Source organism: Mixophyes fleayi, chromosome 11, assembly GCF_038048845.1.
Source record: "Mixophyes fleayi isolate aMixFle1 chromosome 11, aMixFle1.hap1, whole genome shotgun sequence".
In the NCBI taxonomy this organism is placed as follows: Eukaryota; Metazoa; Chordata; class Amphibia; order Anura; family Limnodynastidae; genus Mixophyes; species Mixophyes fleayi.
In genome coordinates, this window is record NC_134412.1 from 2,804,307 (window position 1) to 2,818,845 (window position 14,539).

General features: G+C 42.5%; 1 protein-coding gene across 5 annotated transcripts in view; it reads right to left on the reverse strand.

The window, feature by feature from the left end:
• LOC142107373 (E3 ubiquitin/ISG15 ligase TRIM25-like) overlaps window positions 1-14,539 on the reverse strand; it is a 77,578-nt gene that overhangs the window by 21,923 nt on the left and 41,116 nt on the right. For 2 of the 5 annotated variants that reach the window (XM_075190775.1, XM_075190776.1), the window contains 2 exons: window positions 12,961-13,032; window positions 3,076-6,011 (listed from right to left, as the gene is read on the reverse strand). The exons of 1 other annotated variant lie outside the window; for it this stretch is intronic. In XM_075190775.1, coding sequence (XP_075046876.1) covers window positions 4,435-6,009 — 1,575 coding nt within the window. In that variant the 5' untranslated portion in view covers window positions 6,010-6,011; window positions 12,961-13,032 and the 3' untranslated portion in view covers window positions 3,076-4,434. Of the gene's footprint in view, window positions 1-3,075; window positions 6,012-12,960; window positions 13,033-13,764; window positions 14,444-14,539 lie in introns of those variants that run through there. 2 more of the 5 variants (XM_075190777.1, XR_012679953.1) reach the window with 2 other exon arrangements.

Consider the following 14,539-nt stretch of genomic DNA (forward strand, 5'->3'; position numbering starts at 1 on the left):
TGTGTAAGAAAAGTCGGTGGCAGTGGGGGACATGTCAGTGTGTAACAGGTGAGTGATGTCAAGTTTTTTGGGGTTTTTTTTGTTCTGAAATTTGAAGCCTCCTCTCTAGATATCCTGCGTTTGCTCCTGTGCAGTAGTAAAGCCTGGACAGCATTCTGCATCAGACCTCAGTACATCTAGGCATCAGTGTATCTGAACTGCAGCCTTAACAGCCAGACAGGAGGAGGTAAGAGTTATTATTTTTATTTTACAAATTTCAAGTGTGTGAGGGGCGGTGAAGGGAGTATTGGGGGGAGGAGTGGCGGTGGGCTGAAGCTTTGCCTAGGGCGCTGAGTAATCTTGCACCAGCCCTACAGCTAATACATAAAAGGACATCATGCAGAAACATATACTTATTTAGGATACAGGAAATGCTATTTAATAAGCTGAAAAATATTTATTTTAGTTTTGCTAATTGTGCCAGAATTAGTTAGTTATAGGAAGGCCACCTACATCCAGGCCTACAAATGTACCTATAATCATTCAGTCACACACTTCTCACAGCTCAATCCGCACAAATCTGTCCTGCGTGGGAGCTGTTATATACACAGTAATTTGACTGGCCCAATAGAAGAGATCCCCCACATGTTAGATGAATGTAACCTGGCTGGTGACAATGTAACACACCTGGCTGAACAATGTCTGAGCTCCACTGAAGGCTGCTGACAGTAACATTAGTACACTCTGTGGTACAATGCTCACAGGGATGTATAATGTCACTAGCCAACCTCTCTCTCCCTCAGGCCTCTCAGTACCTTTTCCCTGACAGGTTCTCAGCATCAGTTTCCCAGTGATGATGCTAATCTCTGTGGCAGCTTTGTCCTATATAAGCCGGTGTATATTTACTGTCCATTTTCAATTACTGTCACCTCCTCGTAACAGCCTCACAGCAATCTCTGTCTCCAGCCCTTGTCAGCTCTTAATCGATTTCTCTGCTGTGGAAGTGAGTGTTCTCCCATATACCCATCTACTTGCTGGCTCCCTCTCAGTACAGGACGTAACTCACTGTCTTCTCCAGGAACTCTCTGCTCTCTTCTAGCTGACCAGTTCTCACACACTCTGTCTCTGTCCTGCCTCACAGATCTCCTCTGTCCCCCTGTCAGCGTTCTCTCACTGGAAATCTCCTGTCACGCCCCCTCCTTATGAAATCCTCTTTCACAGCAAAGGAGCCTGGGAGTTGTAGTTCCTTTTTATTCTGCAGCCCTGTTGGGCCTGGAATGTGAGGGTCTATCAATTGTTTCCTCAGCATATGCACGGTTCATGCGCAATGCTGGGGTTACATACCCAAAAAAAGGGATTTGCATCCAACCGGAGATAAACATAGATCCGGTAGCTGCGCTATATGCAAACTGTGTTTGCTAGAGAATAGCATCATCCTGATATTATCAGTCATTGTCACTGTTAGAAAAAGGTCATTCTGAGCAATTGGACCCCCCCAGTTCTTAGGGACTGTAAAAATTGAGCTACTAGCAATGATTTAGTCTGATAGATATGCACCAAAACGTGGGGCCCGTCTACCAAAAACTTGCAGGAGAATCAATAGACAAATATAATGAACTTACACAGTGGTCTCTTTATAAAAACTCTGGGAAGAACCCAGTCCTAAAGACAAAGGTTACATATAGATGTAGGTTACCTGTAAAGATCTAAGGTAGGTGTGACACTCCCCCCCGCTCCCTAATACCTAAGGTACAGTGTCCCGGCCTGTCATCCATTCATCACCTACATCCCACTCCTCGTCCTATACCCCGGATATTGGGAACTTCTGTGTGGGTGACTTTGTGGAAGAGAGGTGAAGGCACGGGTACCGGTTATGTGTTATATTGGCTAATACTACAAAGCATCTTTACTGTTTAGTTTATGTTTGGTTTATAGGTGTAACTGTTATCTGATACCTAACAGTGATAAACAAACATATAACCCCCAAACAGACCTAGGAGTGATAGATAAAGTTGCACAATAAATAATAGTAATATCCAAGACATTTATTCCAGAACGGATTTGTTATTTCTGTTACGAATATCTTTGTTGTGGACATGGGACATTTCAGTCTTGATAGACCCCTCAAGAAAAAATCTTCTGCTTTTAGACATGAAATGGTTCATTTCTTAGAGGAGGTCTATCACGACTGAAATGTGTCAGTCTTCTCAAGGTATGATCCCCACACGCCAATTCCTGAACTTGTAAGTAGGGATTCTGGTTTTATTTCCTATTTTATTTTCTGAAATTCATTTGTGCAAAACCTATTGTATGTCTGTTTATTACTTTTTTGTAAATAAGCCTTGAAAACATTATTCAGATTAAACATATTTTATCTAGCGTACTCTCCCTGATTTTTTGTGAACTTACGAAGCCCAAGTAGGCTCATGCTACAGCGCAGTCACATGTTCTGGTTCCCCAGTTGGACTGAAGACTGGAAAAAGTCTGATAAACCCCCAACTATCTACTTACTGAAAAGCCGGGCACTGGGCACTGTGCCAGCTGTACCCTCTATGTAGATGTCAGATAAAAATCACACATTGTATTATCAATGAACCAATCAGATACATTGCATGTGTCATTTCCTGCACACAATAAATGTACAGGTTACAGCAGACACCTAACACATACTGTACAGATTTATTTCTGCATGGACCAATCACTGATCAGTCTGTGGCCGAAACCGCATCACATGACCTGACCCAGAGCTGTTTTACTAAAGAGGCAAAAATGGGCATTTACTCCACCAAACCGGACAGGGCCCCATTACACATTCTTTGTATTGGAGCTACATGGGGGAGACTGTAAAATATCTCCTATCTCACCCCAGGCACCCTAGAAAGACAGGACCACCTTTGTGCAAATAGAGGGGTCCCTCCTTCATCAGATAAGGGGTCATATTGCATGTTTGTACCTAGGTCTCTTGCTGGATGTAATAATAGCCCTAAGCAATACCCCAGATGTGAGATGTCACTTAGTATAGTCTGGGCTGATGGAAGTTATCTCATACTCTACCTCTCTCTGGGGGAAACCTGGTAGACCCCAGTGTTATGTAGATTTACAGGTTGCATTTAGCATGATAGAGATTACAGAGCTTACTTAGTAATAATTGAAAAGATACTTCAGTCGGTTACATATAACTCACATTTATTACTAATCAATCATATATAAAACCAATCAATAGGGTATTTGTAAAACATGTATTTGCACAACGAGCGACTTGGTATAAATTCACTCAGATTAGGGGGAATTAAATATAAAAAAGAGACTTTAAGGGGTTCTTGTATAAAGAAAATAAAAAGCAGCACATTTTGGGGGATTAAATTCCCCCCATAATGTCATTAATAAACTTTAAAACTCTCTTATGCCGAAAAAGTACCTGATCGCAAGTGAGGGTGAAGCTATAAATGGGGTGGTATAAAGAGGGAGCACTGTATAATGAGCACTTTTAATAGACATATATAAATAATTATACTTTGTGATTCTGATAAATATAAAAAGTTATTACAGCTAAACAATAAGCATGCTGGGACTTGTAGTCCAATTTTTCTTTTAACATGTAAGAAACATAGGTAAGTAATAGGGTGTACACTGGTAGCAGCCGATCGCAGCTATCAGTGACTCACAGATGGAGAAATGAAAAATAATATATATTATATTGTAACAGAAGCACTGGGAAAGTGGCAAACGGCAGGTATATATGTCCCACGCTGTCTGTCTTATATGCTTTTAACCCCCAGGGAGATTGCCGATGTTTTGGAAAAACTTCCTAAAGAGTATTTTCAGTTTTAGGAAAAACTGGTAAAGGTCCCTGGGGTTATGTATGGAGAGAGAAGGGTGGGCTCCATACATAAGGCCCAGTCCAGGTCTTCTGATCTCCCACTCTCACAACATCACAACAGACTAATTAAGGGTTGCCCCTGAAAGGTTCTGATAGAAAGCTGCTATGCAGTTTACTCTGTCTATCAGACCTGGAGAGGGGGTTGGATGTCTCCTGAGACACTGCAAACTGTGACTAGTAACTTCTGTATATTTTGTGTGCATGTGGGATACAAGGTCCCTCACTTGAGAGAGGGTGTTCCAGTATTTAGTTAGTGCCGGATAGGCAAGGATTTTGTTTCAGTTTGTTTATTTTAAACTGGAAAATAAAATTGGCTGCAGCTAGTTAAACCAAAACAATTGTCTGGTGTGATATCCTTGGCTAAAGTGTATGAAGTGCAGCCATCTACCCCAGAAGACAGTAACCCCAATTCGATCTTATGACAATATATTTATAATGAAAGTTTGTAACACACCAACAACATGGGAGGAGCTCAGCTGTAGCTCCACCTACTGCTTCATTGTATTGGCTAAATTTTCCACCAATACGTTTCATGTCCCTGTGATGTCATCAATCTTTGGGCAGATTTCTAAAGGTCATTTCTCCCAGGTCTTGACTCCTCCAGATATCATTAAACATCCTTTCCATACACCTAACGCAGCATGAAGGGGCTCAGTGAAGGTGGCAGTGAAGGTGTGTAAGTGTCTGATAGGGTCACACAGAGAATAAAAGGACAGCTGTCCAGCCTCATAATCCAGACAAATCCTCACTCTATCACAGGGAATATTGTCAGGTAACCAGATCTGTCTACTGTTATGTATCACTGAATACTTATCACCAGTCCTATCCAAACCCCAGGACTTGTTATTAACTCCAATGAGTGACTGATCTCCTCTCCTGGCTATACTGGGATAACACATCCCAACCCTCCAGCTCACTGATTTACTGACATCCACTTCCCAGTAATATCGTCCTGAGGAAAAGCTTCCGGTGCTCAATACAAGAGGTTTATCCTGAAATCTCTCTATTGTTACTGGATGATTTTGGTTTACTGACGTGGACACAGTTTTCATGTCACCTGATATATGTACATTATTAGCAGCTGTGTTTACATCCAGTAATAGGTCTGCAGGTTCCTTCACATATATCCCTGTATTTATACCTGTTATTATATCAGATAATGTGTGTAATGTGCCTGAGATGAGACCCGCATCCAGATCTCCTGCACTATTGACCTGGTTATCATGTCTCTCATTGTCCTCAGTATCACACAAGTCACATGTGTCTGGTTCCTGTAAGACAGTCACTGGATCAGACATGTTACACAGCTCCTCAATGTGACGCATCTTCCTGGACAGCTCGTCCTTCTTTATTTCCAGCTGCTGGATCAGATCGGAGACTGAGAGTAAAAATCTCTCTTCCTGCCTGGAGATCTCACTTAGGACTCTCTTCTCTAGGTCTTCTAGCTGTCTCCTGATGTCTCTAAACAGGGCAGTGACTTTCTCTGTTACAACAGCTGCATTTTCCTGGTTGTCTCTCCTGCGCTCCTGCAGACTCTGGACTCTTTTCTCAGTCTCCTCTCTCTTTGTGGTCAGTTTGTGCAAAACAATTCTCAGTTTCTCCTTCATCTTCTCAGAGGCCTCATCCAGCATCTCCACCCCATGTCCTCTATGTTCCCCAATCAGACAGTAGGCACAGATACAGACAGAGTCATCAGTGCAGTAAAAGTCTAGGATCTTCCTATGGACAGAGCATTTTCTGTTCCCCGGAGTAGTGGTGGGATCAGATAAGACGTGTTCTGCTGACTTGCTGTGTACTCTCAGGTGTTTATCACACAGAGAAGCTTCACAGTGCAGACAGGATTTAGCAGCAGGTACAGGAGAGTCCACACAGTAAGTACAGAAGATCCCCGTCTCCTCCTGATCTGGTTGAATATACAGGAAACTCCCCACTATGTTACACAGAGTTATGTTCCTGATAAGTGCAGGACGTTTCTTGTACTCTGCTCTGCATTCAGGACAGGTATAAGCTCCAGACCCCTCCTGTGTATCCAGCACACGATCAATACAGTCCGCGCAGAAGTTGTGTCCACATCTCAGTGTTACAGGATCTGTATAAATGTTCAGGCAGATGGAACAGTCCAGCTCCTGTCTCAGATCAGCAGACGCCATTGCTGAGAGCAGAAGAGAGAAATGAAAGTGACACTCAGATATCAGTGGGTGTGTTACAGATTCTCCACACAGGGGGAGGCCGAGCTTGTCACTCAGTTATACTAAGGGTCTGAGCTAATATATAAAGGGACATTATGCAGAAAAATGTACATATTTTGAAAACAGTTAAGACTTTTAATAAGCTGAAAATTATTCATTTTAATTTTGCACATTTTGCCAAAATCACAATTATTTAAGTTTGTTGCAGTTTTGTTATTAAAAAAATATCAACATAGGTATAAATAACAGTCTATTTGCTTAATTCCTGACCACATAGTTAAGTTTTTGTGGCGACGTAAACAGAAAACTGAAGACAAGTATTCTATAATATGTCGTACTATGTACCATCCTTAGAAACTGCTTTTTACGTTACATATACAGTGGCTTTAAATCAACAATCCCTTGTGCTGAATTACTTAATGGCTGCACAAGGTGGAATATGTCAAATTATAGGACCTGCCTGCTACACATATATAGAGAATGCAACGAATCCAATACAAGGTCATTTGACCAAAATAAGGCAATTGAAAGAGAATTTTAGAAGAGCTATGAATGAACCTGAAAAGGATGTAGATGGGAGTTGGTTTTCATGGGTGAATCCAGCTAATTTGTTTAAAGGTTGTGCAGGTTGTTTGCAGGAATTTTTGAATACCATAATTTATGCAGTAGCGATTCTGATTATAAATTTGTGTTACGTTGTTAATGACTTGTGTTAAGCGTCTGGATAATACAGTAAAGGCTTTATCCTAACCAGAGATGAAAGGTGCTGATTATGCATAAGTCAGGGAATGGTTAATAGTGTCACGTGACTCATGCATCATGTGCCATCATATACAAGAACTTGTGAAATGCAGCTACACAGGGGAAAGGTCATGAAAACCAAACGTTACTGTTATTATAGAATGCTATGAAATGCTTATGTTAGCTAATTTTCAGTATACATCTGTATATGGAGTTGTTTATGAATATTAGACTTTCTGGGAGATAACGCCTAGGTAAAACTATATAAGTTTCAAGATTGACCAGTGCCATAATAGCTGTCCAATGCTTTCTGGACTTTATGATATCTGCCATGCCAACAGATTGAACTCCTGTCAAGCCAGATGGTTCAACTTCATATCCACATATCGACTGGGATCTCGGAATGTTAAAGCAGATGCTTTAACAAGGCAATTTGAGAATTCTCGACAAGAGAATCACAACTGCTACGCTCTAGTAAAGGTAGCAGTACGAAGTCTACACCCTTCTGGATGTAGATTTTGTAGACTTAAATTGAAATACAAACACAGTTGCATGGATGTCAGACTAGGTTTTTTCGTGATTTTGTTCCTGAAACTGCTTTAAGATAATTAAACATACAACAGTATCTTAACGCTCAAATAGCTGGTCATCCTGGTACGATAAAGACCTTGCATATGGCATCCAGATATTATTGTTGTCTAAAGATATGTGCCACTACATACTTGCCCTGTGTGTCCAAACTTTACATCTGTGTCCATTAGGCTTTTTGTAACTATTGCCTCTCCCCTCCGGGGAAGAAATTTCTATGAATTTCATCACTGAGCCTCTACTGGGTTTTCATAAAAAGTTAATATCAGCATCACTTTTTGACAACTATGGGAATCACCCGCAACCAGATCCTGCTGTACTTTCGGACCCTGAAGTACCCATGGTCCTAAATCTCCATAAGGAATTACAAAATAATTGGAGACTTTTGACAGTCAAGCTCATTGACAATATAAAATCCAAGCAAATAAGCTCTAAAGACCTACTAAGAAGTATTCTGTGGGGGATCTAGTTGGTTGTCTACCAAAAATTTTAATTTGGAACATCCATCACCCAAACTGGCAGATAAATTTATTGAACCGTTCCGGTAATAGCTTGAAAACCTCCATCCGTAGTGAAACTTCGACTTCCATTGTCCAACTTCCATGTATTGCAAATCAAAACTGTGGTGCCCTTTCCAAAAGAAATCCCACCTCCCTCCAACTATTCAAGTTCAAGGTCATGAATGAAATAGATTTGTGGTGGAAAAGATAATGGACTCTCAAATTTTCCACAGGAAATTACAATACCCTGTTAAGTGGATAGGCTATAGTCTTGATGAGCGCTCTTGGACATCTGCCAAAAATGTACATGCCCCCAGGTTACTCCAGGATTTTATCCTTGACATCCAACCAAGCCTGGGGTGCCTAGAAGTTGCTTATTGAAGAGGGGGGACGGTCACAAAAGGCTTCCTTGGTGATGCCTAACACTTTGGTTCATTGTCAGACCACTTCTTCTATCAGGGCTAGTTTATATAAACAATTAGCATATAGGTATGGGTCACATATTTTTGAGTTGTTGGTGTCCAGAATGAGGATCAGGAGGAGTGGGGGATGTGGTTTATGGTCACAGTCAGCAGCACTAATCTATCAGCTGGACCTGTCAAACAAGCGGCATCCCTCAGCAGCTAAATTAGCTCAGCAACCCCGTCACTGCCATGCCAGATTATTGTGTGTAAATCTCTGCACCAGGTCCTCGTTCTGGTTATTCTCTCCTGGTCATCTTATGAACCAGTCCCCGGGGTAGCCCCTGAAAACATCCTTTGGCATTCCCCTATGCCACTCTATGCCACTCTGGCTCTGATGATGACTTCTGATCTGAACCCGGTTATCCTGTGTACCCTGACCACAGTCTATATTGACTTCTGGGAATCTGCCCTAATTACAGTTCTCATCCTGTTTCTAAAATACAGTGAATAACCCTCTGGGAAGCCCATAAGGCGGTGATACGGGGTCATTTGATCAGCATGGCTTCACGCCGTAGGAAATTAACAATTCATAAGCGCACCTCATTAGCTATCCAACTTCAGACTCTGGAACGACAACATAAACTCTCCCCAGATGAAGCTACTTTGAACAAACTTCTAAAAGTGCGTTCTGATTTAAATCCTCCTCTCCTCCTCCCGGAATCCACAGCCGCGGCCCTGAAACGGCTGAAGCAAACGTTTTACGAGAAGGGGGACAAAGCAGACAGGATCTTGGCCACCCGTCTGAGGGCTCAAACTTCCGAAAATAATGTCATGACCCTGAAATCGGCCTCGGGCTCCCCCATACACAGCCCTGATCAAATAGGACGAGAGTTTCAGAAGTTTTACTCTGCCCTATATAATTTAGATAGCTCAAATCCTGGAAGTACTCCCCCAGCTGAAATCATAAAAGCTTTTCTAAAACAAGCGAACCTCCCCACTCTCTCCCGCGATTCGGCCCAACAACTAAATGAGAAAATCTCGTCAGAGGAAATACAGGATGTTATTAAAGCACAAAAGGACTCCAAGGCCCCGGGCCCAGATGGCTTCACCGCAGCCTATTATAAAAAAAAATCCCAAACCCTGGTCCCCCACCAACGCACCCTGTTAAATGCTGTCTTGCAAGGAGCTCCATTCCCTAAATCAATGTTGGAAGCACGTATAGTAGTTATACACAAGGAGGGGAAGGACCCTAGTGACTGTGCGAGCTACCGTCCTATCTCCCTTCTTAATGTAGAAGTTAAGATTTATGCAAAATTATTAGCCACTCGTTTGAATACAGTCCTTCCGGATCTGATCCATTATGATCAGGTGGGTTTTATCCCAGGTCGTCAAACCAGAGATAATACCCGTCGAGCAATAGATATAATTCAAATAATTAATCACAGACGTCTCCCAGCCCTGATGCTCTCTTTGGACGCTGAGAAGGCATTAGATCGGATTTCGTGGGACTTCATGTTTCACACTCTGAAGACGTATGGCTTCTCGGCTGAATTCCTGACGGGAGTTTCTGCTCTTTACAATTCTCCCTCCGCTAGGGTATTGGTTAATGGCTCGCTTTCTGATCCTCTCTCTTTCCAAATGGGACGAGACAGGGATGGCTCCTATCTCCTTTAATTTTTGCATTGGTTATAGAACCCTTGGCAGCAATGATTAGGCAGTTGGCTTTGGTAACGGTTGTGGAGGTGGGACCCCGGGAATTCAAGGTCTCTCTTTTTGCGGATGATATATTGCTCTCTCTCACGAACCCCCAAGACTCTTTACCCGCCCTTTACAGGCTCATTGATGAATATGGTCTTCTCTCAGGCTATAAAATTAATTTTGCTAAATCAGAGGCCATGCTCCTGCACGCTCCCCCTCCCCTCTGTGCCACCCTACAGGCTAATTTTGCTTTGCACTGGCAGGCGCACAAGATCAAGTACCTTGGGGTCTATATCACCTCTTCCTATGACCGATTATATAGAGAGAATTTTCCTTCCCTTCTCATTAAAATCAAAAAAGACCTAGAAGTATGGAGGAGCTATATTATATCGTGGCTGGGGAGGATCATTGCTGTTAAGATGAATCTGATCCCCAAACTCCTTTACCTCTTCCAGACTCTGCCGGTGAAGGTGCCGGATTCTGTGTTTCGGGACTTACATTCTTCTTTCCTCAAATTTGTCTGGCGTGGCAAGCCCCCAAGAGTCTCAGTAGCAGTACTTAAACGGCCCAGGGCCCGGGGAGGAAGAGGCTTGCCAGATGTCAAACACTATTACTTGGCGGCCCATCTGACCCAGGTTGCAGTTACTTATGTCCCTTACTGGACTGTAGCATGGGTGGACTTGGAAACCCACTTTGTGGGAGTCCCTTCCTTGTCATCCCTATGGGGCCTCTCCAGACTGGACAGGCCACAGGGGGCCTCCTTACTCAAATCGCTCAAATTTTGTTTGTCGCTATGGGACTCGTCCCGGCTCAAGCACAAGCTATCTTCCCTTATTTCCCCTCTAACTCCCCTCTGGAGCAACCCGCATTTCCCCCCAGGTGGCCAGCCACAGCAATTTAAACTATGGAAACGTGCGGGGATACGTGTGGTCTCGGACCTGGTGGTTGACGGAACTTGGGCCTCTATCTCAGATCTTCAGCATAAGTTTGAATCTTTTCGCCCGCTCTTCTTTGAGTACTTCCAGGTCCGACACTTCGCTATGTCCTTGCCCACCTCTGACACTCTTAGGCCCCTCACTACCTTTGAGTACATGTGTTTGCATTCCCCACTCACCAAAGTGATGGTGTCGAGGATTTATAACTGGCTAATAGATATATCCTTTGACACGCCGGGACGCCATGAACGTGAATGGGGGAGGGATCTGGGACCCCCTGCGGATGAGTCTTGTTGGGAGGAGGTCAGGGAGGGGATTGCCAAGAGCTCACTTATTAAAGAAACTGCATATAAGCTGTACTATAGGTGGTACTACACCCCAGATAAGTTGTCTAGAATGTTTCCCACTGCTACTCCGAGCTGTTGGCGGGAATGTGGCCAGAGAGGCACGATGCTTCATATATGGTGGACCTGTCCCCGTATAATCCCTTACTGGAACATGGTCCTTGCACTTATTAACTCCATATCTGAACAACAGATCACTAAGGATCCCTGGTCTTTCCTTCTCTCTCTCCCTATCCCTGATGAGACTGCCCCTTCCAACAAACTGATATCCCACATACTAGCTGCTGCCAAATCCCTAATAGCTAAACACTGGAAAGACCCTAACCCCCCCTCTATGCAGTCATTACGGAACTACATCTGGCATATCGCAAGCATGGAGAGTATTACATGCTACCTTCACGATAAATCCTACAACTTTGACAAGGTTTGGGCCCCGTGGTATCTCCAGGAAAGCCGTAGCTGCTTACCCCCTTTGGCTCTCTCGTCCTCTAATGGTACATAAACTCTGGGCCGTCTCCGGATCCTCCAGGTTGGTCGTCGTGCGCCATGGGTAAGAGATCCATATATCTTGCTGTCTACTTTATTTTCTTATTTATTTTATAGGTCGTTATTCTGTAAATATGTTGCTTACAACCTTTGCAATAGGTATGGTGATATACGTGCCTGTCCTTTTTTTTGAAAACAGTAAAGGTTATTTCATAAGCTGCAAACTATGAATTTTAATTGTGCACATTTTGCCTGAATCAATTAGTTTGTTACAATTTAGTTATTAATAAAATATTGACAAATGCATAAATAACAGTTTATTTGTTTAATTCCTAATCACATTGGAATTGTTTAATTCCATTCTTAAGTTGCTGTGGCACTGTAGACAGAAAACCTAATGCCAGTATTCTAGAACATGTCTTTCTATCTACCATTCTTACAAACTGGATATTACGTTACAAATACATAGTATTTACTGGCTGTTACTACTACTTACTACATCATATTAGACGTGTTACTTATTTGCTAAAATAAATACGGGCCTCAGCATACTGGGACTTGTAGTACCACTACAGCTATGGAGACTGACACAATAATGGAGGATTGAAAGAACAATTTGTTAAATATCTTAACTACATCACTAACAAATAATTGCTGATAGATTACTGAGCATTAGATTTACATGAAAAAAAAGTTTATTTTTTTACGTATGTGTTTAGCCATATAATCAATCTATTATTTATATTTCCCATGTCAGGAATATAAATGTTAGTTACACTTTTCTTTTTTTAACTTTAAAAATAAATCTGTCAAAATAAATGTGGAGAATATAAAGAATTAGATATAAACAATCTAAGAAGCACTGACGCATCTTATCTCAGCAAATCACAGCAGCAACACTGTCCCTCTCCCCCGCATATTGTAATGCCTCCACTACAGGGCCTGGGGCAATTCTTATCAGCTGCTCCCTGGTACCAGGGATCTTGTGCAGGATACAACTTCCTGCACCTCTCCACAGGGTGTATAATAATGCCACCCCCCCCCCCCATATGTCTGTCCATGTTCTACTTCTGCCCCATTAGTGAACTTGAAAAGTAAATTCATTATTGTTACAAAAACATAATTATTGTCTTACTCTGTATTCAAGGTGCCACCGGAGTAATAAGGACATTTTCATACCTATATCCCGGTTATATCTTCTTTTTGTAACACTTACCAAGCAAAAAGCCATCACCAAACGCTCCTCCCAAATCCAATCCAGGATGTGGATCGTCACATCACAGAGCACCTACAGACAGATGCCTCCAATTACAATCATTAACAAATAAAAATGAGCACTGCTATTCATTCATGTACACACATCATCATCATCATCATCATTTATTTATATAGCGCCACTAATTCCGCAGCGCTGTACAGAGAACTCATTCACATCAGTCCCTGCCCCATTGGAGCTTACAGTCTAAATTCCCTACTATAGACACACACTCACACACAGACAGACAGACAGACAGGGAGAAACTAGGGTCAATTTTCGATTGCAGCCAATTAACCTACAAGTATGTTTTTGGAGTGTGGGAGGAAACCGGAGCACCCGGAGGAAACCCACGCAAACACAGGGAGAACATACAAACTCCACACAGATAAGGCCATGGTTGGGAATCGAACTCATGACCCCAGTGCTGTGAGGCAGACGTGCTACCCACTAGGCCACTGTGCTGCCATTCTGTAGTATATATAGATAATAACATTGGTTAGAAACAATATATCATCTGATACAGTGCAAAAATAACATACTGAATTAAAAAAACAAACAAAACATATATACATAATCCCTCAATACTATGTCTTCCATAAATGACCTGTATCATTATGTCTCCCAGCAATCCTCCATATCATCATGCCAGGGGTTGCAGCTCTTATGGGGTATATCAAGCCAGGGAAATGTAACTAATTAAAGCAGATTTAAGTCTGAGTGACGGGTATAGTCCGCCCTAAGGAAAGAACTAGATGGCCTCACTTCTGGTCTCCTAGGATTGGGTCCTGTCCAAGTTCCTTTTGGTTTTTAATTAAAGCCTGAGCTGTTTCCAATCACACAATGCTGTGAGAACATGGGTCTTTGGGCACTCCTCAAAAAGAAGACTCCTTTACCTCCAAAACCCCTGAAGCTATAAAGATTCAAGTGGGGGCGAGGGTCTTTAGACAAACCAAGGGTGTCCTCTACTCCCTGACATCAGGAGCTAAAAGGAAGCCCTTAGAGGGCAAGGGTCTTCAGGTCAATCTGTGATCCAAGGCTCTTTTCTACAAATTTGGCAAAGCTCTCCACGGGGAATGTCTCATCTCTGGTAACCACCTCTCACTCCCGCATACAAGACTTCTCCCATGCTGCTCCCCACTTATGGAATTCCCTACCATGCTCAATCGGATTTTTCCACAGCCTTCAACTCTCTGGATGCTCTTTGACAACCTATCTCTTTTTTTAGAGGTGGCCTTATCCTCGATACCACTATTCACACTAATGCACCCTCACAACTATCCCAATCTCCACTCTGAGCCACACTCGCTCCTCGTTTCAGCTGTGCCCTCTTCCACTTAGAATGTAAGCGCTCTAATGAGCAGGGTCCTATATACCCTTTGTTTTCATGTCTGCATTTATTTTGTCTGCCTTGTATGTCCTTATTTTATGTTTGTCCTGTTTTCCCTACTATACGGCGCCTTACAAATCTACGATAATAATAATAATAATAACAACAGAGAAACATCAATAAAAACACAAAGCAAAGATGTTGCTCAGA